Here is a 26,273-nt window from a genome sequence, read left to right as displayed (position 1 = left end):
AGGAGCCCTAAAGAAGGTGGTGGCTGTTTTTGTGGGTATTTCCAATTTAAGAAGAGATAGGATGGAGGTCCTGGAGGCTCAGGGGTGTGATCTTCATGATCAATTTTTCTGAAGTTATACCAGTATCATACAAAAGATTAAGTCTTACAAAACACTGTAGGAGGGCTTTAGATTTATTGAAAACTGGGGAAGAGTTCTGGAGCAGACAGAGCCAGTTCAGAAAAGGCATTGCTGCCCTAGGAGAGTAGAGGGGAGGTGAGTAAAAGGCATGAAGCATCTTCTGTGCCAGGAGAAATGAAATTGGCCTTGGCTCTCCAGCCATGAGTGCTGTAGTGAATCAGGAGTGATCACTTGGGGGCTCCCATAACAGAACTACTCAAATTTGAATAACAAGGAGCATCCTTTCACTCACTGTGTGATAAAGATGTCCAGATGTGACTGGAGAAAAAAAAAAAAATGGAAATGGCAAAAAACATTTGGCCGAAGATACAGAATAAAAAGTCATCAACCCTTTGTAAACCCAGCCATGATTTATGGCTCTGACATGGCTGTAGGATAATCTTACACTGTTGAAAGCCATTTATTCCTCTTGTCCTGTGCTGATTGTCCAACCCTCTGCTCCAGCCCTTTGTAAGTGGACATTGGCTAGGTGGACTCTTGGCCTGACCTTGGCCTCTTCTAATGCTTTTTTTTTTTAATACCATGTTTTTTTCTTTTAACTTGGTGATCCAAATCATAAAAATGGGATATTTATATAACATTCATGAATTCTGTCAGCCCTATCTATCAGCAGCCAAATAACCCCATCCCTCTTTCCCCTGGGCATAAGTTTTCCAGGAAAACATGTGGAATTTCAGAATCTCATCCAGTACTTGCCAAATAGAATTGGTCCTCAAAATGTAATATTCAAATTTGGGCTCAGGAAGAGACAGGCACTGAGCTAGAGTGGGGAGGAGAGCAGGCATTCATATGATGTTAGGAACAGAGAGACATGATATCCCTTAATTTCATATGGAAAATGTGTGGGTCTAGAAAACAACAGTAGGAAGGCAGCAGAGACAGCAGAACAATTTCTCTGCATCAAGCACTGGATGATTTTTCTGATAAGCATCCTCTCCCTCATCCCACATTTCCTGCTAAAAACAGGGGAAAACATTTTCAATCCTGACTGCATCATTTCTGCTGCTGTCCTCAAGGAACCCTGCAAGTGCTAAAGCAGGGATTAAAGTATCACACAAGCAGAGTTGAATGAGATGTAGCTAATCCATTCTTCAGGTTAACATCTCCTTAGTTTCTTTGCACTGCCTTGGTATTTTTCTTTTTTTCTTTTTTTTTCTTTTTTTGTGTGGGTTTTTTTTTTTTTTTTTAAATGAGCTAAACCACAGCAACACATTATTTTTTTCCCCCTCTGTTTCAGATTTTGAACACCTCCAATGTCTCCCAAGCTGTCACTCTGTTTTATGTAGTGAAAAATCAAAGCACAACTCTAAATGGCACTATTTCCAGCAACCTTCTTAATCAGCTGTCAGCTGAGCTGGTGGGTTTCTACCTCACCTACCCACCTCTCACCATTGCTGAATGTAAGTATCTGCTCCCCAGCATCAAGATCAGCCAGCACCAGAATTTGGCTTTGTTGTCAACCTCAGGGTAGTTTTTCTAGCTACTTTTTAAACTGTATTTTGTTAAAAAAAAAAAAAAAAAAGGAGGGGAGGGGGGGAATTAGATTATTATTTTTAACCCTGGGTTCAGTGTTTATCTTGGCTGCTGGCAAAAAACTAAGGAAAAACATATATACTCTGTCATTAATAAAAAAAATTCCCATGCCAGCTTTCAAACAAAATAAAATTGTAGTTTTGTGAAAATCAAAGCACAAGAGGTCCCAAAGTCTTAATTTCAGGAGTGCTTAGCACAGCACAGAATGAACTTTAACTTCAGCCCTTTGCTTCAGTGACATCCTCAGCCCCAGGGGCTGGGCTGGGATCAGGCTGTGAGTGTATTTTTGGGTAGTGGGGTGAGCTCCATCTGTTCTTCTGTTTTAAAGAATTGTTGGTGCATTTGCTGAACTGCATCCTCAGTTTACACATGGTCTGGGTGCTTTGGCATCAATGGTTTTCTTGCATTCCAGCTGCTGTGAAAGCTCTGAGGTACAATTGTGTGGGCAGCCCATGTGGTGCTCTCTGACTCTAATGCATGCTGATTTCTTTAAAGTGATTAAAGGGACAAGGCACCTGATTATGGGGCTTTCTGTTTAATCAGCTTGTTAATGTGATGTGTGAAATTAAGCTTGCTGCAGACTGGAGTTTGTTTGCTGGGAGTGACAAGAGACAGGGACATGCTGGGTGCATCAGAGCAGAAAACTCTTGGAAAGTGAGCACTGAGGAAAACAAAAACTATCTTTTTTTTTTTTTTTTTTTTGTCAGTCCATTTTGTTTGCAAACAGCCCAACAGCAGAGAAATGACATGGTGCAATTCTTCATCTTGCTTTCTCTAGGATCAGTGGTTTCTCTCTGCTGTGAGGCAGGAATCACAGCTAACTTAGGTGGCTGTGTAAATATTTGGGAAAGGAGATTTGTGTGCTGTTCTTGAGGCATTACCTACCAAATTATGATGTTTGGAAGCAAATAGGTGAAAATTCCCCCATAAGTTTTTGCACTGTGCATTTTGAATCAGTTTCCATCACAGGGTAAGAGACACATCTCAAGGTGAGCTTGTGTTTCCATGAAGTCTTTCCACAGGTAACGGGAGGCAGAGGGAGTTTTGATGCTGGCTGTGCTCAGTTCAAGTGTTTGGCCTCCAAAATAGTCCTGTTGCACAGGCAGAGGGCTGTGGTGCCTCTCACAAAGGCAGAGCAGGCACATGCTTGGTAGTCAGGAGCTGTGCAAGCCATTTGTCACACAGCCAGTCTCTTGTGGTACTGCAGCTCTCTGCTGATCCCCACACATGATGAACAGACCTGATAAAGCCTTTAGCCAGTGTTTCTTTAACAACTAATGGCTTATATTTCATTTTGGAGCTCTTGGTTTTATTCCCAGTGCAGCAGCTGTACTGCAGACTCATGAACTTAATGCACACGCAGTGTTTACAGCTCCAGACTGAAAATGTTTCCTTTGAAGAGTGTTTGATGCTGACTCACGTGGCAGTGGAGTTGTCTCAGTTTATCAAACAAATATTGGGGTTGTTCTCTGAGCATGTTATTTCCCAGTGGGCTCCAGTGGCTCCTCCAGAGCCCCTGCAGTCTGTGGTGGAAATGCACAGCTCAGGGCACGCTGTGAAATCCTCCTCAAAAGCAGCTACTGTGCATAATCAAATCCTTTGCCATGTTTACTATTCTGAGCCACTTTGGGGTTTAAAAATCAAGGTGACTCAGTAGCAGCCTGTCAATGGCAGAGCACGGAGGTTTTCTGAATTAAGTTCCCAGCATTAATCTATTGAACAAACTCTGAGCTGTGTAATGAATTAGCAGCATATTGAGCTTTACAGCCTGGTGCACTTTGGGGATGGAGGGGCTAACAAAAGGCATCACAACAGCAAATACCAGTTTCTCACAGATGCAGACACATATGGTAGTAATGCCTTAAACTGTGCACAGTCAGAGAGCACCACACTCCAAGGTGTGCTCACAGTTCTGTTAGTCTTGTTTGCAATCCATGTAGAGTCTGGTCCTGGTATATTTTCATATTTTAGGCTAAAACTATGGTCTGGGCTGTATAAGGATAATCACAGAATCATCATGGAGCCTGGTTTTCTGCAGGGGAGAAAGCAGCAGAGATGAATACAACACCTATTACTTATCCTTCTTGGTTCTGGGTATTCCTGGGCTTCATCCCAGACTCTGTCCCAGCCAGTATTTTGGCAACAGGAGATAGATATATGTTCTACTTTGTATGGCAGAGCTGCTTTTGCTTACACTTGGTGTTCTTTTTCAGACAGAAGAGAAATTGTAGCCCTGAAAATGATGCTCTGGATCTCCTCTTGGGCCATAGTTCAATTTTATTTATTGCTGTCCAGGTAGCCAGTTTTGGGCTGCATAACGTGGATGTTGGAATATTTTGACATAATTTTTTCTTCTATTTTTAAAGCTTTGGAGTATCCAAACCTTGATGTCTCGGAATCAACTAGAGACTACTGGGTGATAACAGGTATTTTCTAATGTCCTTCCCTCCTCCAGGCACTCCAGGTAATAATTTTTAGTGCTCATTTATGTGAACACAGTAATTTTACACAGAAATAAGTGGCTGCCCAGTGAACCTGCCTTCAGCTGGGCAAATGTACTTACAGTCACTCTGGGGCATAAGTGATTGCTCATCTTGAGCAGTGACATCTCCAGCAACCAGCATCCACTTCAGAATTTGTAGCACTTTGGTTGAAACTATTCTCTGAGAGCAGCATTATCTCCTGAGAGTTTTGAGACACAAATAGACCTTTTATTTTTCTTCTCATCTCTCTCTATTTTTTTCTTTTTTTTTTTTTTTTTGTAACCCTGGGACACAGATTTAAATCTGAAATCAAAAGAGGCACATAGACATAACCGAGGCACAAAGGTGAAGCTGTTACACCAAGGAATTTTGTTATGATTTGCTGACTGTCTGGGTGCAGGGATTTTTGCATTTTTCACTTGAAGCTCTTAGGCTTCAAAATTCTTCTTTTATCAAGTCATTCCACAGGTGCCACATTTTCATGCACAATCATTTTGACTTCAGAACTGATAACTGTGCAAGAAAGAGCCCCTTTCCCTCAGACATCTTTGAGTGATACCAAAGCCTGTCTAGCTGGTGTGTCTGTACCTGGAATTGTTTAATGCTCAGGAGAGCAAGAGCAAAGGGCTCTGACATGAAATAGACTTGGTATCAGTTCCATATTTTCATAAATCTGAAATAAAACATAAGTTTATGCAGAGATTATGATCCTCTGAAGGGAGTGGTACAGCTCCTCCCAGCATGGACCCTGTGACCCTGATACTCCATTTCTCACCTCTGTGCACTTGCTGGGATGGATTATTATTGATATTACAATGGAAAAATCTGTTTTCAAAAAGATCCTGGTGGTCCCAGAAGACTTTTTTGAAATAATACTGAAAAAAGCATACATATGTATCAATTGAATCAGCATGTCATATGACTTTTTTTTGAACTTTAGAATCCAATGTCTTTTAAATCTTGCACTCATTTATACTTCAGATGTCTTCATTCATACTTCAGAAATGTTTATTCAGGTTTCAGTGCTCTCAAACAGGGTATTTTGTTTGAGGCTGTACAAAATCCAGACTTCAGAGTTCAAATCCTCAGGGTAGAAACTGGTTAACACGAACATCTGGCAATAAGCATAAACCCAGCAGCTCTCAAATAGGTATGAACCTAATTTTTACATTGAAGATCATAAGAGTAGATGCTCCCCTGGGCCAGAAATGGTATTTTGAGATTTTTTTACTCAGTGAAACATCATTGATATTATCTGAGATGAGATGAGAAGTTGTACTGGTTTGAAAGGAAAACCAGTGAGAGACTCCAAGTCAGAAATATAATTTAATAGGAAAAAAAAAAAAAAAAGAAAAAAAAGGAGAAAAATAAAATACAAAAGAAAAACCACTGCCAGAGTCAGAATACAACCTGACACCTGCTAGTCAGGGTGGTGGCAGCAGTCCAGATGAAGTGCTCTTGTTGAAGCAGGGATCCTGTAGAAAGGTCTTGTCCTCTGGAATCCAGTGGGTAAGGGCAGCTTTGATGTTCAAAATCTCAGTTTTTATCTAGGTGGGAAATGTTTAGCTCCTCCCCCTGGCTGGAGCATCTCCCAGTGGGATGATGTAATTTTATCAGTCATGCCCTGGGACTCACTGGCCATTAACAGGAGATATCTCCTGGAGGGAGGATGGGAATGTGGGAAAGATAAAGAACATTTCCCCATCTGGTTTTTAACAGCTGGCCCATTAGCAGAGGATATCTCCCACAGAGATAAGGATCACTGCCCCACCTGGTTGCAGCACATGGTGATAGAATACAGAGTTTTGGACACATCTTTACATTGTAACCTAGGACAGAAGTGTGTTATATCCCCACAGGGCTTTACTGAGAGGGGATAAGTGTCCAGGTATTTTTATTCCAAATTAACCTGCACCTCCCTGTCCCAAACTGCCCCACTCTACCTGCTTGTGCATGAAGGGCTGATACGTGTTTTTTCTCCTTTCCCACAGTCATCCAAGGGGTTGATATTGCCCTGCTGGGGCTGAACAACCAGAGCTTTGCCAGGCTGATGGAGCAGCGCCTGGCCCCGCTGTTCATGATGTCCCACCAGCAGGGACGGCGGTTCCGCCGCGCCACCACCGTGGGCAGCTACACCGTGCAGGTGCTCCATGGACCTGGGCTCAAAGAACTGCTCTGCTTGAGTGTGCCCTGCTTCAGTTCCTGTAAAAGACATGCCTAACAAAATTTCTGGGCTGGAATTTCCTGTGTTTCTCATGGATGTCGAAGCAGGGAGGGCGGAATGGCTGGCATTGCTGATCGTGCCTTTTTCTCCATGTTGGCATGCCTGTCATCCTCGAGAAATCATCATTAGTTAATCAGTGTTCATAAATATTTTCTCTCTGGTTGCTATGAGGATTGGTACAAAGTACATATTTTAGCATATTCAGCATAATTCAGTTTTTTCCTTCATGATAAAAGTTTCCTAGGTAACTCAAAGTTAGAACTGCTTTTCCTTTTTGTTAGGAAAAAAAAAGTAAGAAGCAGCCTTTATTTATACAGGGTTAGTCATCAAATCATGTGGCCCCAGATCAGGCTATGAAGTAGAGATTTCAGACCTGAGTAATTTATTAATCATCTTCCTCTTATTTACAGCAGTTTACATTCAGCATTTTGAACTGATGGTGTTTTGTTTTCTTACCAATTAAGCCAACTGTAGTTATTGGCAGTTAGAAAATTTCTTCTTCAATTTTCAAAAATTAGTTATTTAAAAAAAATTACATTATGGTTTTCAATAATTGTTTGTTGTAAGGTATTAACTCAAGTTATTGCCTTTCCCATTTGCCCACAGTTCTTTGTATACAATACAGTTCTTTGTATTGAACTGTATACAATACAGTTCTTTGTATTGTTCCACTGAAATAATTTAAAAGAAGGAACACATTTTGCCAAAAGTAAATTTTGTAAAATTTTAGTCCATTACATAATGGAGAAGAATCACAAAACTCCTTTTTTTTCTAATCATTAGAAGTGTTTGACACTCTCCACTCTCAGGAAAGGTAGAGGTTCAGTGGAAAAATTCTGCCAGTGTTCTGCAGAGTGAAATGGAAAAAGCATGATTCCTTTGTTATCAACCTGGGACAAAAAAAAAATAATGAGTATAGAAGCAAAATGTGAGTCTGTTTTTCAATTGCAATATTCCAGTAAAGTAGAGTTTTCAGTATTAGAACAGATTATAAGAATTACCCCTTTACAGAGGACTGTAATGCCAAAAAATTTTGATCCTTTCCTCTTTACTGCATGCTTTTCTTAGTGTAGGGTTTTACCTTAGGATTATGTTTGAATATTTTTAAAGAAAAATTTTAGTCAGTTCTCTGACTGACTGATTTAATAGCCTGGGCTCTGAAGGGGAGAAGCTCTGATCCTCTGAGAATATTTGCATGGAGCTTATGCTTGTAGGAGCCCTTGAAGGAGTTCCCTGTGAGAACTGCCTCCAAATAGCTCCTGGCAAGTTTTGTAGTGGTATAACATGAAAACACCTTATTTCTCTTTCTCTCCTATTTTATTTTATTTTATTTTATTTTATTTTATTTTATTTTATTTTATTTTATTTTATTTTATTTTATTTTATTTTATTTTATTTTATTTTATTTTATTTTATTTTATTTTATTTTATTTTATTATTTTATTTTTTTTTATTTTTTATTTTTTATTTTATTTCCCCTAAAGATGGTAAAAATTCAACGTATTCCAGGACCCAAGGAGCCAGCTGAACTGACATATTACACTTTATACAATGGGAAGCCTTTGCTGGGCACTGCAGCTGCCAAAATTTTGAGTACAGTGGACTCCCAGAGGATGGCCTTGACCCTGGGCTATGTCATCCAAGTTCAAGCTGATCGTAAGAGTCCTTTTAAAAATTCCATATTTCATCATTTTTTTATTCCATGAGCTGAAAGTCAGAATTAATTCTGATGCTGACAAAACCATGACACCTCAGACTAATGATGACTGGGGAAAAGTTGCTGTTCATATAACTTGGCCATAAAAAGTAAAATGTGGTGGTTGTTAAGATGTCCCTTATTTTTGACTTGGTCAAAACAGTGTAGATTCCTTCTATCTCAAAGGGATTATTATTTTTTTAAATAATAATTTTCACCAAGAAAACTACATGGTTGTTGAAGATATTGTTTTGACACAAATCAGAAAAGTGAAGTTGAAAAGAGCTGCTTGTGCATATGGGCAGTTTTCAGATTCAAGATCCAATAGTATCATTCAGAATAATGTGGCCAAAAATAATCCATTCTTGGAAAGTCAGTGTTTTCAAATTTCTCTTTCAAGACCTTCATCAGGTAACTGAGTGATTGTGGACACAGGTTTAATCCATTTTTTTAAATTTAGATTTTCCCATATACTTGGCACAAAGTGATAAACCTGTGGAGAAACTTGGAGAGCTTTTTAATTTACTAAACACCTTTTTACAAATTTACAAATCCATGGCTTCTGCTAACTGGATTTCTCCACTTTGCCAAAGTATTTCTTTAGAAAGAGTCCAAATTATAGAGTGGATTTCTTCAGTGGATCTCCTTACTGGTGAAACAGCACATAAAATGGGTGTCCCTGGTGCAATTATATCTGCCTGGAGGAGCAGTGAAATTATTGAAATTACTGAAATAATTATGTGAAATGGTGACAGGAAAAGAAGAGGCCACTATAATTAGTAATTTATATATCATCCATAAACATGGGATTGAGTAAGAAGACTGAAATATGATACTATTTCCAGAGGATGCACCATGTACTGTGTCTGATCCTTGACTTGATCATGGTCTGCTACTAAATTTAACTCAGCTGAACCTGAGGATCTCCATTCCAGCATTTAAATTCCAAGTAATTTTGTTTTCCACTAGAATATTTCTTTAATGTATTTTTTTGCTAAAGAAGATATAGATGTAGCAGTTTCCTGGCTCTTTGTGCAGTGATGAGATTTATATTTATGCAGGTATTTAGGCAATTATGAAATCATCATCTAACTTTGTATTTCCATGCTCTGCTAAGGCAGCCTTGTTCATCTGTAGATTTTCATACCAGCCACATATGCACAGAACACTGTAAAAACAGAATATACAGAAATTTAAATTGTGCCCTGAGGTACCTGAGATTTTGAAGGTAGAGTATTTGAAATGTAGGAAGAAATTCCATCTTTATACCTTATTATGGAAAAAAAACCTAATTTCCTTCCTTTTGGACATGGTTATTTGCAGCCTGTCTTTTTATTGCCACAGAAAATACTTTGTGTGGATTTCATTTTTTTGCTCATTATAATTTCTGTTCTAGCAGAATGAAAAGTGCTGTCCCAAAATCCTGTAAGAAAAGACATGTACCCTGGGGAGCTCATAGCTGGGTTAGATGAGACAGACAAATAATAACACAAAAAATGTGTTATGAGCCAGAGACTGAGTTACAACAGAATGAAAGGCTTGTTTCAAATTCCACTGAAGTCTTACTGAGTTGAATGAACCATGGGTTGACTTTAGGTCACATTGGAGACTGATAACTGAATTAAAGATGTAAATTAGAACTCCTAAATGTCTATCCTTTTAGCCATAAGGTCATCATTTCCTCTGCATCCTTAGAAGGAATGAATATAATTGTTCAACCATTGCTTGCTGCTTCCACAGCAGCAGTCCATAATTAAAGTTTCTGTTATTTGTTAAAATTCAGGTTCTCTTTCCTTCCCCACAGCCCTTTCATCCCTGAACTAAATGTCAAAGTCAATAATTAAGAATTCTGTGAGCCTGTTGAAAAGTGAACCCTGGAAGTTTTGCAGCCTCGTGCTCAAGCTCTGATCCTAATGGTGCTGCTCCTACATCACCCCACAAACTTCACTTTGCAAAAAGTGGCAAATCTACAAAGAAAGCAGGCTCAGGCTCCAGCCAGGCTTTCAGCTGGAGAGCTGAGAAGTTCCTAATGACAGGACAAGCTGGTTTGCATCTGAAGTCTGGTGCTGGGAGATGCTGAGTGCCTCTGGCAGCTCTAAGCTCAATGACATTTGAAAGCACCAGTCCCCCAGGAAATGGGAGCTGCTCTGTGCTGGGGCTCTCACCATTGCCTGCCCACACCAGCAGCCAGAGCAAAATAAACAGGGACATCATGGGGAAGCCCACTAAATATTTCACTGCAGCAAAGTTCAGCTTTATAGGGAGGTTGTCTGGTTGTTTTTCCAGAAAGGAACAAAATGAAATGAGAGTAGTGGGAATGTGCCACAGGAGGGTCTCTTATGTGTGAACAAGCTGAAGGTTCATACTAGGAGAGATTATTCTGATGAAATGGAATCTAAAATGTTTTTGCACCACTGCATTTGTGAAATGCACCCTTTTCCTGTGCCATCATTAATATATCTGCAAGTAGCTCTTTCCAACCTTGTTATTTCCACTCCTTTGGAAATGATGAATTCTTTTTGACCTTAACTATGATAAATTCTTTCTAGAGCACGAGAGAAGCATCTTCTTGTTGCCTTATTGATATTGATAATAATTATTTGAGCTAGTTTTGTTTTTCTAAAAAGCTGTGCCAGTTTGCTCCTGCTGAGCCAGCCAATCTTTGACACCATGTATGTTCTTTTAACACACATGCCATGCTGCTTTGCTCCTAGGCTGGGTTTGAGTTTGAAAAATAGTTAAGCATGCATTACTTGCACCTTTGTTTGTTTATTGTGTAAATGAACCATTGGAGTGATATATGACATCCATCTTGACTTTGGAGTGGATATTTGCTTTTGCATATAACCAGGTAAATAAAGGTAAGAGAAGAGAGCCCAGGGATTTCTGAATTCAGTGTTGCTGATTTTCCCTATTTTTTTTTTTTTTTCCCTTAGTAAAGTAATACAGAAGTTATTGTTTTATAGATCCTTATAGAAAGCTAGATTACTTACAGTGCTTTTATACTAATTTCTACTAATTTTTCCTCTAAATGGAGGCCATTGAAGGCTGGAAGCAGCAGGAAGTGAAGCTTACCAATGCCTTTTTCTGCAGCTGTGGTGAAGAACCCCCCAAACAACCTGTGGATCATTGCAGCTGTGCTGGCTCCCATTGCTGTGGTCACTGTCATCATCATCATCATCACTGCAGTGCTGTGCAGGAAGAACAAGAATGACTTCAAGCCAGACACCATGATGAACCTGCCCCAGAGAGCCAAGGTCAGTGGCCCAGCTCCAAATCCTTTTTTTCCTCCTACTCCTATTTTTCTTTTAGGTGTTCTGGACTTTCTAATTCATTTATGTATTTTGCTGGTTGAGTTCAAGCAATTATGTTTTTCCTAAAGTCCACATCAATTACAAGATTTTTTTTTTTTCCCCAATCAAATGCACTTCCAGGTGGATCCTCTGACAGAAACATGCCACAGAATTCTGTTTCATCTCCACAGTGCCCTCTCAGTGCTGCTATTCATGATCAGGTCCACCCAAAAATAGGAGTTTTTAGCCTATGGAGCTTGTGTGTAAGTCAGACTGTTCCTTTGCCCTTTTAGCTGGCTTTGTTCTTTCCCACTGGCATGAGATTGAGATGATTAATTTTTTCTTTGGTTTCTTAATGCTACAGACAGCAGGATTATTGAGATTTCAGCTCTGTTGCTTCTGCTGAAAAATGTATATTGGAAGAAGAGTTGAAGGAAGGCATGATGCATTTGACAGCTCTTTCCTCCTTATCTTGGGTTTGTTGCAGATGGGTGCAGCTGGTGCCAGTTGGAAACCAGACATTTGTATCAAAAATGATGCAGAAAAGACATTTCCATTCTGGTCCCAGTGTGCTTGTCTATTTATCCACTATTATCCATCCAGTGTTAAGACCAGACCTGCAAAAGTGAAACACAGAATCTCACAGACAAGAATTAATATCACTGCAGTGCTATGAGATGCCCCATTGAAGCCCCTAAAATGCAAATTATGCTTTATTTGGGGCTCTTGAAAATGCTATGCACCTTTTTTTTTTTTTTTTTTTTTTTTTTTTTTAATGTATTATATTGGTCCCAGCTAAAGAAAAAAAATAAGAAAAAAACTTGTACATTGTTTTGATCTGGCCATCATTATGGGATGCTCTCCAGCTGAAGAAAGTTGCTATTAAAAAAGAACAACCAACCTACTGCTGGTTGAGGCTAGAGCACAGGAAAAATCTTGAAAATATTTATTATTTTAATCCATAGTTTTAATTCCAAAAAGAAAGACAAAATTGGATTTTTAATGTTCCTGAGAAACCAGATTTAATCAGGCTGCAAGATACAGGCTCAGGTTAAAACCTGAGTGAGGTCAGGTCACATTTGCATCAGATGGGAGCTGGATCTGCTGGAACAAAACAATTGGTGCTGAGCTGCCAGCACCCACACCAGATCCTTCCAGGAGCTTTTCCTGCAGAGGGTCCCTTCCAGAGTGCACTTCCCCTTGCTGCTTTATTTTGAGACTCCATAAAATTTAATTTAATTCATTATCTGAAAAGTGATGCTTTTCCAAATGAGAGCTGAATTGCTTTCCATCTAGTTTGACAGTGATGGCTCCATCAGAAAGGTTCTGCCAGGTCTAGTTTAGAGTTTAGGCTGGTGGATGGACTGTGGAAAATAAATCCTGCAGGGGACTGGGACTGGACTGGTTTGGTCATTCCTGATTTCAGCATCTTTAATTAAAACAAGGCTAAGAAACATGTTTTGAGAAGATAATGCAAGCAGATCATTTTGAAAAGAAGACTTTTATTTTTAATTCCAGCATTAGGGGTAGTGGTAATTGCTCGAACTCTAATTGCAGCATTTCATGCAGTTTGGGAGCACACATCCATGGCCCATTTAAAATGAGTCTGTTGTACCTCATGGCTGGGACTGCTGATTAATGCTGACTGTGCTGGAGGGGAGTCACACTGGAGTGATTTGTTCAAGCAGCAGTTTCAGGATTTTGCTGCTGCTCACCCGAGACGTGCCGCAGCATCCCCGGAGCGACGTCGTGATGCCTTGGGAGGAGAGGAGGATCCCAGGTGACCCCTGCCTGCTGCCATCCCTGCTGTGGGGTTTTTTTTATGCTGTGTTTGGGCTGCAGAAGCTTTGCTCCAAGAGGGCTGGTGCTGCATTCCTGCAGGAGGGAGAGGAGCTGCCACACCCAGCATCAAACATCTCAGAAACAGCAGCAGGAGGTGATGGGGGCATGCAGCAGAGCAGCAGGGCTGCTGCCTGAGCCTGGCAGCCAAGGACTGACTGTGGTGTCCTGGCAGGCTGGAGGGTAAATAAATGAGGTTTGCAGAGTGACCTCTCAGTTTATAGCATGTCCCTTAGGAATTGTGTTGCTGTTCCTGATTGCCTCAGTGGTCAGGGACATCTGGATGCAGGGAAAAGGAAAATTGAAAAGTACCTTTCTTTTTTTTTTTTTTTTTTTTTTTTTTTTTGCCAATTTTCTCTCTAACTGTAAAGTGAAATTCTGATGGGATTTTATTTTAATGTTATTTTAATGCTGTTTTTATTTTAAGCAACTGTTTTTGCTTTGAGGTTTTGGATGGATGTTAACTTTTGCCTCCCTTGCTTTTCTAATTCAGAGCATGCTTTTCAAAAGTCTAGAATCTCATTTGTCCCTTCACCTTTTTTTTTTTAAGACCATGAAAGAATAATTTTGCAGGTAAAGAGAGATAAGATTTGTAGTCTAAGACCCACAAGCAAAAGCAAGTGCTGCAGGCCATGGGAAAACAAGCCTTATCAGTTTGATAAAGGGCACAGAGAAAAAGTCAGTGAAACTGTACCTGGCTATACAAATAGAGGGGAGAGGCTTCTTTTCTTTTCTCTTTTCTCTTTTCTCTTTTCTCTTTTCTTTTCCCTTTCCTTTCCTTTCCTTTCCTTTCCTTTCCTTTCCTTTCCTTTCCTTTCCTTTCCTTTCCTTTCCTTTCCTTTCCTTTCCTTTCCTTTCCTTTCCTTTCCTTTCCTTTCCTTTCCTTTCCTTTCCTTTCCTTTCCTTTCCTTTCCTTTCCTTTCCTTTCCTTTCCTTTCCTTTCCTTTCCTTTCCTTTCCTTTCCTTTCCTTTCCTTTCCTTTCCTTTCCTTTCCTTTCCTTTCCTTTCCTTTCCTTTCCTTTCCTTTCCTTTCCTTTCCTTCTTTCCTAGTATTTTGGATCTATTGGACATTTACATTTTCAGAGTTTCAGTGGTGCCTGGTTGTGATTTTTTGCCAGTTCCCCCCAGGGGTGGCAGAGCCATCTGCTCCTGTGGGCTTTTACAGAGCAGGGATCCAAGAGCAAATTTTATTTAATGCAATATGTCTGCTGATGAGGATGACTTTCTCAGCTCTCCTTTTGTTGCAGTTTGTTGCTGGACATGGTGGTGAGTAGAACTCTGATTAAAATAATCCTTCATTTTCTTCCTGTGGCAGATCTGAGCTGGGACACTGCAGAATTCTTTAGTAATTCTCATGTCCTGCTGTTTCTGTTTGGTTTGGGTTTTGTTTGGAGATGTTCTTGTTTGTTTGCTTGTTTTTTTGTTTTTTTAAATTTTTTTTAGTAAGATATGAAGTTGAAACTTATTTTACTCTTTCAAAGGCATGGAGGGAGAAATAACTGATTGAATCACCTCTCTCATTACCTTTTTTCAGAATATATGGATGTGCCTTAACTGACACTTAATATTTATAATGAGGTTGAAAAACATTATTTTAGTTATCAATATTATTATGTAGGATGTTGTGCAGTATTTGTTTGGAAAGGTTTTTGTTTGTTTGCTTGTTTTTTGGTTTTTAAATTTTTTTTTATTAAAATATGAAGTTGAATCTTATTTTACTCTTTCAAAGACATGGAGGGAGAAATAACTGATTGAATCACCTCTTCTGTCTTGTCACTTTTTTTCAGAATATCTAGGGGTGCCTTAACTTACACTTAATATTTACAATGAGGTTGAAAAACATTATTTTAGTTACCAATATTATTATGTAGGATGTTGTGCAGTATTTGTTCCTGGCTTTGTTTGCTGCCTGGCTGTTCTGTGGTACCCTGCCTGCCACAGAGGGGTGATGGTGAATTGGCATTTCCCTGACATATTGCAAGTTCCACGGGGGTGATTTGTGGAGTTGTCTGCTCTCCCTTATCAGCATTAGCCTGTTCCTTAATGCACTGAATCTTCTTATCAGAGGAATGCTGAAGGGTGGGAACACATTAGGAACCATCAGCCTCAGTCTGAGCAGGAGTTTGGGAATGCCATGCAGATCCACATAAAGAAAATGCATTTTTCTATGTTTCAACAAGTGAAAAACAACCCCATTCTTTTCAGACTGAGATCACCTGTGAAATTTATCTGAATTTAGAGCTGCAGCCCAGATTTAATAAGGGAACAACATGAGAAAATTCTTTTCAGAGCTCATCCTTTTTCTGTGCCAACAGCAATTTTTTTTCTCCTGCTGATTTTCTTTTGGAACTAAACTATTCAATGATGACATGACAGGAACCTGGAGTGGCTAACCAGTCATGAACTAATTCCAAAGTATTTCCCAAAGCATGAGTGAGGTTTAAAATCACCAGTTTCTCCACTTTGAAGTGTTTTCTGGTCCTTTCTCAGCATTTTGTCAATAGTGTTTTTACTTCAGGAAGAGGGACCTTCCTGTTCTTGGTAAGTTAGTTTTATTTAGTGTAGCAAAAACACATTTTCCAGAGGTGGTAGGAATTTCTTTGACTGACTTATTTTTCCTTTTTTTTTTTTTTTCCAATGTGGGTTAGTTTCGTTCTGTGTTTATTCTTTTTTTTTTTTTTTTTTTTAAACTTCTCTTTTTCTTCCAATCAAAAATGCAGTTTGGAAAGTCAAGTTTTTTCTAAATGTTTAATTTTTCCATTGAGAGAATCCACCTTTCCTTGGCTGCTTTGCCCAGAAGGCATGTGTTAGTTCTGCTGGGCAAGAAGAGCCTCGCTGCAAGGCTCTGGTGAAATGCCACTTCCCAGGAGAAACCAGTGAAGTCAGGAATATCCTTCCCAGTAGGCACCTGGCAAGCCAGGGGAAATATAATTTCACTGATCTGAAAAAGGTTTTTTTCTGGAAAATGTTGCCCATGAAACTTTCTGATCTGTGCCATTTTCACTTTGGCTTGACTGGGAATAAATTACTCCCACCTTCTTTGGAAACACAAGGGTTTTGTCAGAGAAAGTTTTCTGTATGGTTTTAATTTTTTTTTTTTCCTCCTAATTTTTTCTTCCACATTCTCTGTCTGTCAAAGTAAATTCTGGGGGTGTTACAGCAGGGTAAGAAAGGTTAGCCAAGATCAATTTTACACTTACTAATCATGTTTAAAATAGAGGTCTCATCAGAAAATTGGTTTCCTGTTGAGCACTCACATGGTAATCTATGTATTTTTACCTGTCACTTAAGTAATTAAAGAAGTTAAGGAGTAGTGAAAAATTTTACATTGGATTTGAGAATTTAGATGAAGTCTAATACATGCTAGAAATTGTTTTCTCCTGTTTGTTTGGTTTTTTTTTTTGGTTTTTTTTTCCAGCCAGTACAAGGCTTTGACTATGCCAAGCAGCACTTGGGTCAGCAGGGAGCAGAGGATGAGGTTCTACCTGTGACTCAGGAGACTGTCATCCTTCCACTTCCAGTCAGAGATGCTCCTGCCTCCCAGGAGAGAGAAACCACCCAGGATGGGAGCACCATCAAAACTGCCAAGTCCAATGAGACCAGGAAAAGGTATGGGCAGGGTCTGCTGCCTTTCCAGAGGGGTTTTCTATGGGATCTGTGCTGCTGGCTGCTCTAAGGTTTGGCACCTGGGCTCTGTGTGTGGCAGATGGCTCCTCTCCATGATGTATCCTTGGCACGACACTGCTCTGTGCTGGATTTCTCTCAAAATAGGAGAGAAAAACAAGTGAAGTCCAATGAAATGCCAGACCTGCAGCATGAACACTGGTAAATCCTCAAGGAACCAAAGGACAGGTCCTCAGCCACTGTAAATTGCTGTCACTCCACTGGCAGGCTCTGCCACCCCAGAATTGGACCCAGTGCCTTCATAGCAGAAGGGGAAACCCTAAACACCCACTAAATTATGGAAGACCTCTAGATCCAAAGCATCTACAGCAGGATAAAACTTCTGAAGTGTAAGAATAGACTAGACAATACCAGTGTCCCAGGTTTGCACTCTCTTCTTCTTCTCCAGGCTTGTAGGATCATGGATTCAAGATCCCCAGGGAGCTGTATGGCTCCTCTTCTCTGCTGCAGGGTCCAACACCCCCCTAACCCAACTTTATCCACCTTATTTTAAAACCTTCCACTGGTGGGATGATCACAACCTCCTCCAGCAATCTGTTCTCTCCTGCCTTTCCTGTTAGGAAGTTTTACCTCATGTCTGCCCTCAACCACCAACAGAATAGCTGAACATTTCTTGGGTTTGGTCCTTGCAGGTGAGGAAATCAGATTATCTCTTTATCCCAGCTGTTTTGAATGCTTTGAGGCCAGTTTTTCCTTGACCCACTCTCCTTGGCATTAGATGAGAGGGGAGCTGAGGATGGATACTGAAGGGAAGAGTGGAAAATAAACCTGTTAGGCAAGCAGCCTGGATAGAGGTAACTGTTGTTGTGTAGCTCCCAGGCATTACACAGGAGGGATTTGATAACATACAAGAAAAGCAGCTGCAAGTGCAGAGAAATTCTAGAAAAAAATTCTAGAGAAAACCAAGCTTTCCTAGCTGAGGCACCTGAGCTGGTGCCTGGTTTGTCATATTCCTTTGGCTGTGTAGTAAATTCCCTGGAAGGAGCTGCCTGCAGGGTGTGCCAGTAGAGAAGAGCCAGCTGCAATGGGATGTAAACCATTAAAATTAAATGGATTCTACCATTTAATGCCAGGGAGGTGTTGTCCATTCCACAAATTGAAATGTGAGGGGTAGGTCCTACAGTGCATGTGAGATCCCCCACTTAATTTGCACCATTTGAAGCAAATGCTGGTAAACAAACTTGATCCAGGAAAGTTCTCATTATAAAATGTGCTGAACCTTGCTTCCCTTCTAAGCAAATAACTAAGAGTTAGTTTTCCCTCCTTCAGGGTGATTACTTGAGTAAGTGAGAACATGTAGGATTTCAGTATTTTCCATTCCCAGGAGCTGTGTCTGGAAATGGAATTTAATGGTTGCTGAAGATGAAGAAATATTTCTTGACCTTTCTGTGTTTGCTCTTTCATTCAGGGTACTTTACAGCCTGGAAAGGTCAATTCAAACCAGACAGCCATGAAGTGGCTGGTAACTGATCAGAGCATCTTTTCTGCTGTCACCACTGAAAGAAACTTCTCAGTTAATAATGTGAGGGCCACTTAAAAAGGATGAATATTTGGATTAGTGTCACCACAGAAATAGTTGATCACTTCTTTTCTGTGTTCCCAAGCTGAGCAGATTTTCTTTAGGCGTTGGTCTGTCCCTGGGTGGATTTTTTTTACTGGGCTGGGATTATTCATTTAGCAGTGACAGACAGGTTTATAGGCAGAAATGTTGCTTCAGAAAATTTCTTATTTTCAGTAGAATTTCCCAAGGAAACCCACTGGAAGGACCAAGCTGGATTGCATGCTGGGTTCTCCCAGCTCCCTGTAGCTGGAAAGAGCCTGTCTCAAATTTTACATATTTTCACCTAAGCTATTTTCAAAAGGGAGCCCCCAAGAATTGCTTTTCTAATATTTGTCCATTGCTGTTCTGACCAGGCAGGGTGGCCAGACCTGGAGGTAAATGAATGTTTTCATTTGATGATACAGTATTGACAATGATTTACAGGATGGTTTTGACAGTTGTTTTGTCTTAGTACCATTTTCAGGTTATAAAACCATTGTGACAGCAATATAATTTGATTTGATTCTTTTTCTCTGTAAATGGAAGCCTCTGTGGCTAGACCCATTTTTTTCCCTCTAATGTAACCTCTCTACATCACCCTGTCACTGCCCATGACAACCCAGTGGTAGATTGCAGGTAGGTTTGTGCACAGCTACACAGGTCCTGTGGAGAGTTTTCATTCCCTTTGTGGCAAGTTTCACATGTGAAAAAAACTGTGACTGTGCCTGGATGTGGACTAGCACCAAATGTACTATTTTCTACCGTGGCCTGCATTAGGATTTGAGTAACTTGTCCACCCCAAAAAGCAGAGAAGCTGTGGTGGGAGTTTGCTGCTCATTTCTCTCCCTGCTCTTTGCTGGGAGTGAATGCACAGCAGTTCTGCCCTCTCTCCTCAGCCTGGGCAGGGATATTTCAGGACAAGGAGATGCAATGGCTGATTAAAACAAGCATTTCCTTGGGGGTTTCAGACAATGAGGGTGCTGGTTACACCAGGGTGTGTGCCAAAAGGAGAAAAGGAGAATTTTCTCATCACGTTGTGTGTGCATATGTGCAAAGTGAGCGAGTGTACTTTGCATTGTGGCTGACAACAGCTGCCTGCAAATGCAGGCTAAATAATAAAGGAATCAGTTTAGCCATACATCCTGAAACAAAGGTCTACTTCATTTTGTCTGGGTTAATGCCACTGAATTGACAATGGGGCTTCTTGTCCTTGGTGGTGGCACTTTTTATCATTGTGGGGCTTATGCAGGAGGAGCAGGTGCATCCCAAGCCACCAAGATGCCCATCAGCCCTGAACTAATCGAGGAAATCGTGCTCACCTCCCATCACTCTGTGGTTGGATACTGCTGGCAACCAGGGAAAAAGCAGCCTTGAAGCCTTGAGTTTCTCAGGCTGCACAAGGACAAGAAATTATAACAATGATTATGCACCTGCAGGGTGGGTGAGAGATGTGTGAGTGCCTCGTGAAGTTTTGCACAAAGCATGTTTTCAGAGAGGTGTTGCCTTCTTGGACACTTGAGTCTTTTCTACTCTGTTTTGCACGAACTACCCTATATAAGGGTGGTATTTCTTTAAAGAAAACTCTCCTTTTTGCACAAGGAACTATGCTGCATTATCCTTTCCTCCTCTCCTATAGCCCAAAATGCAACATCACTCTGCTCCTACCTTTGCTGTGTTACTGTTTCTATTCTGTCTCTTTTTGGTACCTAACCAGAGTTGAAAACTCACGATGCAGACTGTGAAATGACCTTGAGGGGAGGTTTGGGAGGAGGAACTCACTTGTTGCTGTGGTTTCTTGCAGCCCATCCCCGAGCCAGAGCGGCTCCATCCTCAGCAACGGCTCGGGGAAGCCCAGCTCGGGCAGGAGCTCCCTGCAGAAAGTGATGGCACCGCAGAAAGGGGCCAAGGAGGAGGGCAGGAAGAGAAATGGTGAGAAATGTTGGCTGTGTCACACCCTCTGCCACACCCACACAGCCTCTGGAGCCAACTTCTGGTTCCCTCAGCAGCCCCTGGGCGCTTTGTGTGCGGCTCATTCTTGGGTTTTCTCCTTCCCCTTCACTGCTTCTCCAGATCCCATGAAACATCACCATGTTTGCTCTTTTCTGTTCTTCCTTTTTTTGTTCTTCCCTCCTCTTTTCTTTTTAAGAACACCAGCAAACTAAAGAAGATGTGATGCATCTTATTAGGGTTTGCACCTTTTTCTGTTGTGTAGATCCCCAAGATATTAATTTTCTCTTCTGCTGCTTGCTAAGCTGGCCCAGGTCTAATGAAGATGAATTAATTAGATAAAAATTAATTTGAGAAAGTGTGAAGCATCCAGTGCTTTGTCTTTCCTCGCATCCTTGGCACACCTGTTTGTCATTAACACCTGCTGTCAGCTTTTTCTGATGCACCTGGGATGTCACACTGGATGCTTCTTACAAGACCTTGGTTGATGGTGGTGACCTTGTGACTCGAGATGGATCAGGAATATCTGATGAGAGAAGTACCCAATCCCCTATTTTCCTTGCTTTTTATTCTCCCTGCTTATTTTTCCTGATAAAATTTTTGTTCCCATAGCTATGTTTTCCTTTTGAATAGGAAACTGGCTAACAGGTTCTAAGTTTCAAGGAGTTTAATTATTTTTTCAGTGTATGACATGTAGCTCATTTTACAGGACAACAACATTTGTGTTTCTCACAGTTAAAAGTAATTTATGAAGTCCTTTTTCTTACCCACCCAGGAAAGCCAATATTCAAACCAGTGCTGTTTAAATGGGTGGACAAAATAATTTAGTGAAGGCATTTTTTTGTCTTGTTAGGTTTTACATCTTCAAAGAAAATTGGTAAGAACTCAGTTTTGTTTGTTTTTAAAGAATTGACTAGCACCTTTCTTCTGATCTGAGCTGGAGTGCATTTCTAGAACATCCACATGCTAACTAAATAAATCTCTGAATGTAGTAGAAAGAAATAGTGACTATTTTAAATCTGAATTTCATCAGAATCTAGGAGGAATCTGTGCATGAGACTGCAAAGCCCTCCTGGTAGAGACTGCAGCTCCTTCTGGAGGAACTCTCTCCACTCCACTGCCATGGCACTAAAAAGGCTCACCTGGCCATCTGGCAGAGATAGGAAAGGGAATAAACACCTTGTTCCCTGGTAAAGAGAGGGGAAGTTTTCAGCTGTAGGCGTATCTTTATTGTATGTCTAGGAGAGTTTCCTCAAACAACCCTTTCAGAGCAGCTTCTGAGATGGAGGACACGGTCACAGCAGAAGAAATGACCTCCCCTCATCAGAATTAATGGAGTTCAGTTTGGAGCTGTGATCCCAAATGCCTGTTGAAGTTGAAATTGAAATTAAAACCCAGAACCTCAAGGCCCCCATCACTTCTCATCACAGAACCTGCACTTTGCTCCCCCGTGCTGTGTTTACCAACGCCGCTGTCACCTCTGAAAATCTGTGCTTTCTGCAGGATTCTGCCTTTACCCAGAGTGTTTAGCACCCACAGAAGGTGCTGTTTTCCCTTCCAGTCTCAGCAGGAAGCTGCTTTTCTCCCAGCTGTTTGCCTGAGCCTGCTCCAGCTCCCCAGCCTGGCTGCTGGCTCTGGCACACGCACGTCGCCAAAAGCAGCAGCAGATTTTCCCCTCTGAGCAGCAGCATCTCCAAACTGGGATGAATCCCTTGATGGTCACATGTTGGATCTGGGGACTCCAAGTCAGAATGGCTCATTAGTTGCCATAGCTACAGGCCAATTTTAGACTCTGTTTCTTGCTGACATTTAGTTCCAGGGAGGAATGGCAGTGCTGGATGTTACCTCAGTGTGTAAGTTCTGTGTGGCTTGTACCAAAATTGGCTCCACATGGAGAGTGTCAGGGCTGAGAGTGAACAATGTGACTGACAGGCTTGGCTTCAGGACCTGATGCTTTGGAGGATCAGGAGAACTCTCCAGCTGAGCATTATTTCTACAGAAAACCCATCATATCTGCTTGAGTCAAACAGTGATTAAGATTTTGTAAGATAACACTTATTATTACATGATTAGAAAGTTTTCTTTCTATAAGTTGATTTCTACATTCATTTACTTTAGGCACTCAAAAAAAAAAAAAAAAAAACCACACATTTTAAAAAAGTGCCCAGTTATGTATGTTAGAGGACTGTAATATGGATGAATCAGCCAACAGAGGTACTGGCAGTTTCTGAGATGAGTTTGTAAGTAAAAGTGGAAGAGAAGAACAGGATATTAGCAGCTCTGCCCATCATTTATCAGGCCAAACATCATTCAGGGAGAAGCAAATGGCTGAACCCACTCAGATCCAGAGAACTAAACCAGCCCACAATCTTTCCTTTCCCCAGCTCCTCACTAAATGAAGTCAATGAAATTGATGTAGATTGTTTTTCAACCATTCAGTGCTTGATCTTGCAACCTTCCCATTAACATCTTTGGAAGAGTGTGAGTGTTTGTTCCTTTTTTTTAGAGAAAACCAAAAGTTTGGATTTGCTATCATTTTTTAATGAAGCATATGACTCCCCAACTTTTGGGCGAAGAACTTGTGTGAGTGAGCTCAGGTTTATACTTAAACCTCATCACCACAGGTGGAGATGTACAAGCAGCATTCCCAAAGGGTCAAACTTCTTTGTGTAAGAAACTTTCCCCCAGCTGGACCAATTTCTCATTTTCCAATCATTTGGAAACAGATATAACTTTTCAAAAGTCATTCAGTCAAGGGCCTCACTCCTTTTTCAAATATCAGTCTCTAAGATTATCATTTCCTTTGTCCAGGCAAGAGTTGTCTAGAGGAGCAAAGTGGCAGGGGAAAAGACTTGTCTGTATTATTGGTTTAGCTAAAATCAAAGGGATTTTTGGATGTAAGTCAGCCAAGCTTTGATACATTACCTCCTTTATTCTACAAAAGCGTGGGCCACCAGTTTTCACTCTGTCTGATGTGGCAGCTCAGCAGCAGAGCTGCTTCTCTGAATTTCTGAGCAGTTGTCTATGGTGACTCAAAATAAAGTGAATTATGGTTACAGCACCATTGCCTGGTGGCAGTGATGCAGCAGCCTGGACAGAGTTAGCATGCATTAGATTAGATTCCCTCATCCTGAAGCATTATTTTCATTTGCCCCCCCCAAAAGGGAGTTAATTAGGGATTTTGTCTGACTCTTCACCTCTTCACAGCAAACTCCTGGGCTTTTTGCAGTAATTTACTACATTGAACCACAGAGGGGGTAAAAATCCCCAAGAATAAACAAAATCCACCTGTTTAGCTGAACTCCTTTGTGTTGGCACCAGTTGCTATTGAACCTCCCAGAAGTCTCACACATTGATTTCCTTTTCTCCCAAGGTTTCAGCTTGTGCGACACAGACTAATTCTTCCTCTTGCTGTTTCCATTTCTTCCACTGCCCTTTTTTTTTTGTTGTTTATTTGCTTTCAATAGTGAGAGCACTGTGACTCTGCTAGCATCCTGCTGGTGACTGTGATTCCTTTTTTTTCTTCAGACTTACTCAATATAATTTCTTTTTTTTTTTTTTTACCCTTTTTGGTTGCTGTTCTCAAGGTGCCTGTTGCAGCAAATCTCTGTGGGATCTGAGATCTGCAAGTGGTCACACAATTAAATAATTCTTCATTCACATTTGCCTTCCCCTCTGGGTGACTTTTGCTCTGCCACTGTTTTTTCACTTTGTTTTCATCCAAGCAGTAGTGCAAAGAGCATGTAGATGTTCATGCCCTCAGACCCAGTCTGGATGGCTGAGATTTTTCACTAATGTGTCAGCACTGAAGAAGACAAAATGTACAGTTTTATTGTGCAAACAGAAAACTCTTTCTGCAAATGTTTTTAAAACTCCTGGGGCACCATTTCCTTATAGAAGCTTCTGTTTTAGGCTCTCATGTCTTCTTTTGTGTGTTCACCATCCTTGTCAGTGAAATAATTTTCTTTTAATTAGGGGCTGGTAGTGTGTTACACTGCAATATCTTACAGAGAGTGCCTCTGTCCAGGACAGGTTCAGATACTAATGTTAGCAAACTTGTATTTTACTTAGAGGCCTATAAACTCCTTCAGAAACAGGTTGTTTTTTTTTTCAAAAATACTTCATTGAGTGATGTAAGAAAGGCAGAGCATGTCCACCTGCTTGCAGGTGTTTTCTGAATTTTGGCTTTATGAGTTTTTCTCTGTCTGAGGGCTTCCAAAATATTTCAAATTGTTGTTTCTGAGCAGGACAGCACAAATTTTTGTTCACAGGCAATTTAAGTGTCCTTAATTTTTTTTTTTTTTTTTAGGTGAAAGTATTTTAGTCCTTTTTTTCTTCATTCTAGCATATTTGATGAGGAAGAAGGGAGTAAAGACAAGGTAGAGGGAAAGAGAGAGGAGACAAGGAGTCTCCTGTGGCCCGCATTTAAACCTTTGGCTGACAAAAGCATCACTTTTTTCGACTCCAAATTAGTAACCAGATAAAAATAGAATAGTTCAGGTGTCTAATTGTCTTTTAAGCATTTGGAGCTGCAGTCCCACAGCCCCTTTTCCTTGGGACCAGCTGGTCACGGGTGGGCAGCACCACCTGCTGGCATTCCTGGCTGGAATACATCAGTTGGAAAAGAGAAATTTCAAACACCACTTTTAAACCATGCTGATAACTGGAACAAGCAAGGGATTGTGATTATTGTGAGTGGCTGTGAAGAGTGTGTGGGCAGTTTCCTGAGGTTTCCCAGTTGCTCAGCCAGCTGAGGTGCTGGGATGGGTGAACTGGCCCAGGGCAGGGGTACACAGCAGAAACAAACACTCCAGGACTTCTCCAGAGTTTCTCTGGACTTCCTTTGGTTTGTTTTTTGAAGTTTGGAGGTTGTTTGGGCTCAGCCATGAGCCATGTCATAAAAAGTTGCTGTAAATTCTCTAGGAGCAAATGATGAAATTCCCAGTGCTTGCTGCAGCTATTACAGCAGTGTGCCAGTGGCTGCAGACCACAGGCTCTATCACCTACCAGTGATAAAGGGAAAGTGGGAAAAACTTCTAGATTAGAAGTGAACAAATGCTAAGGCAAGGAGGAATAAAACCCCAAATTCCCAATCCAAAGCAGTGCAGTGGGTGCAGGAGTTGTGCTCACCTGTGAGAGGGCTGATGCTGAGGGTGCTCTGTGGTGCTAGTGCTGTCCATCAGAATTAGCTTTCCACCCTTAATTTTTCTTTCCTTCCACGAGTCCTAGAGGAATTCTGTTTCATTGAGAAAAGCTCTTGTTTTCTGCTCCTGTGCAGGCAGCTGAGCTCTCTGTGGTTCCAAAATCCCCCCCCAGGGAAGAGCATCCACACTTCACCTTTATTCTCACTGTAAGAACTCCTCCCTGCTCACCTGTGCTCAGTGCCAGGTGAGGATCCCCTCATTCTCTGCTCCTGCTGTGCTGTCCTGCTGGTCCCTGGCAGTGAGCCACTCATTCTGCTGAGCAAACACCTCTGGAGAGTCTGAAGCCCAGGAGGGACAGGAGCATCCAACACCCACTAAAGCTTCTGCAGTGTTTGGACAGCTCTGTGGAGCTGCAGGGACAATATTTAATTGTGGCACAGTGATTTAACCCCATCTAGTGCTCAAGTGGTGCCCACTCCAGCCACCCTGAGCACAGACAGGGATAATGAGCTTACTCAGTGGGTTCATAATTTATGTCACTGCTGTCAAATATTTCCTTAGCAAAATCACTGGCTGTCTAAACTGCTGAGTTTATACAAGTCCATTGTAATTTGTGCAGTGATTAAATATTAAACCAGAGTGTATTTTCAGAGGAAATAAATTTAGAGCAGACCACTTTGTTCTTTAGCAGAGGATCTCTGCTCCTGTCA

At 41.0% G+C, this 26,273-nt stretch overlaps 1 protein-coding gene across 1 annotated transcript in view; it reads left to right on the top strand.

The window, feature by feature from the left end:
• Positions 1–26,273, top strand: part of KIAA1549L (KIAA1549 like) — a 79,749-nt gene that overhangs the window by 17,571 nt on the left and 35,905 nt on the right. Inside the window, exons 9-16 of the mRNA XM_056492245.1 lie at positions 1,418–1,580; positions 4,080–4,139; positions 6,188–6,339; positions 7,905–8,076; positions 11,210–11,373; positions 16,667–16,857; positions 20,274–20,401; positions 21,273–21,296. Coding sequence (XP_056348220.1) covers positions 1,418–1,580; positions 4,080–4,139; positions 6,188–6,339; positions 7,905–8,076; positions 11,210–11,373; positions 16,667–16,857; positions 20,274–20,401; positions 21,273–21,296 — 1,054 coding nt within the window. The remainder of the gene's footprint in view (positions 1–1,417; positions 1,581–4,079; positions 4,140–6,187; positions 6,340–7,904; positions 8,077–11,209; positions 11,374–16,666; positions 16,858–20,273; positions 20,402–21,272; positions 21,297–26,273) is intronic.

The sequence above is a fragment of the Oenanthe melanoleuca genome, chromosome 5, assembly GCF_029582105.1.
Source record: "Oenanthe melanoleuca isolate GR-GAL-2019-014 chromosome 5, OMel1.0, whole genome shotgun sequence".
NCBI lineage: Eukaryota > Metazoa > Chordata > Aves > Passeriformes > Muscicapidae > Oenanthe > Oenanthe melanoleuca.
Note: the sequence above shows the minus strand (reverse complement) of the source record. Positions and strands in the feature narration are given on the sequence as shown.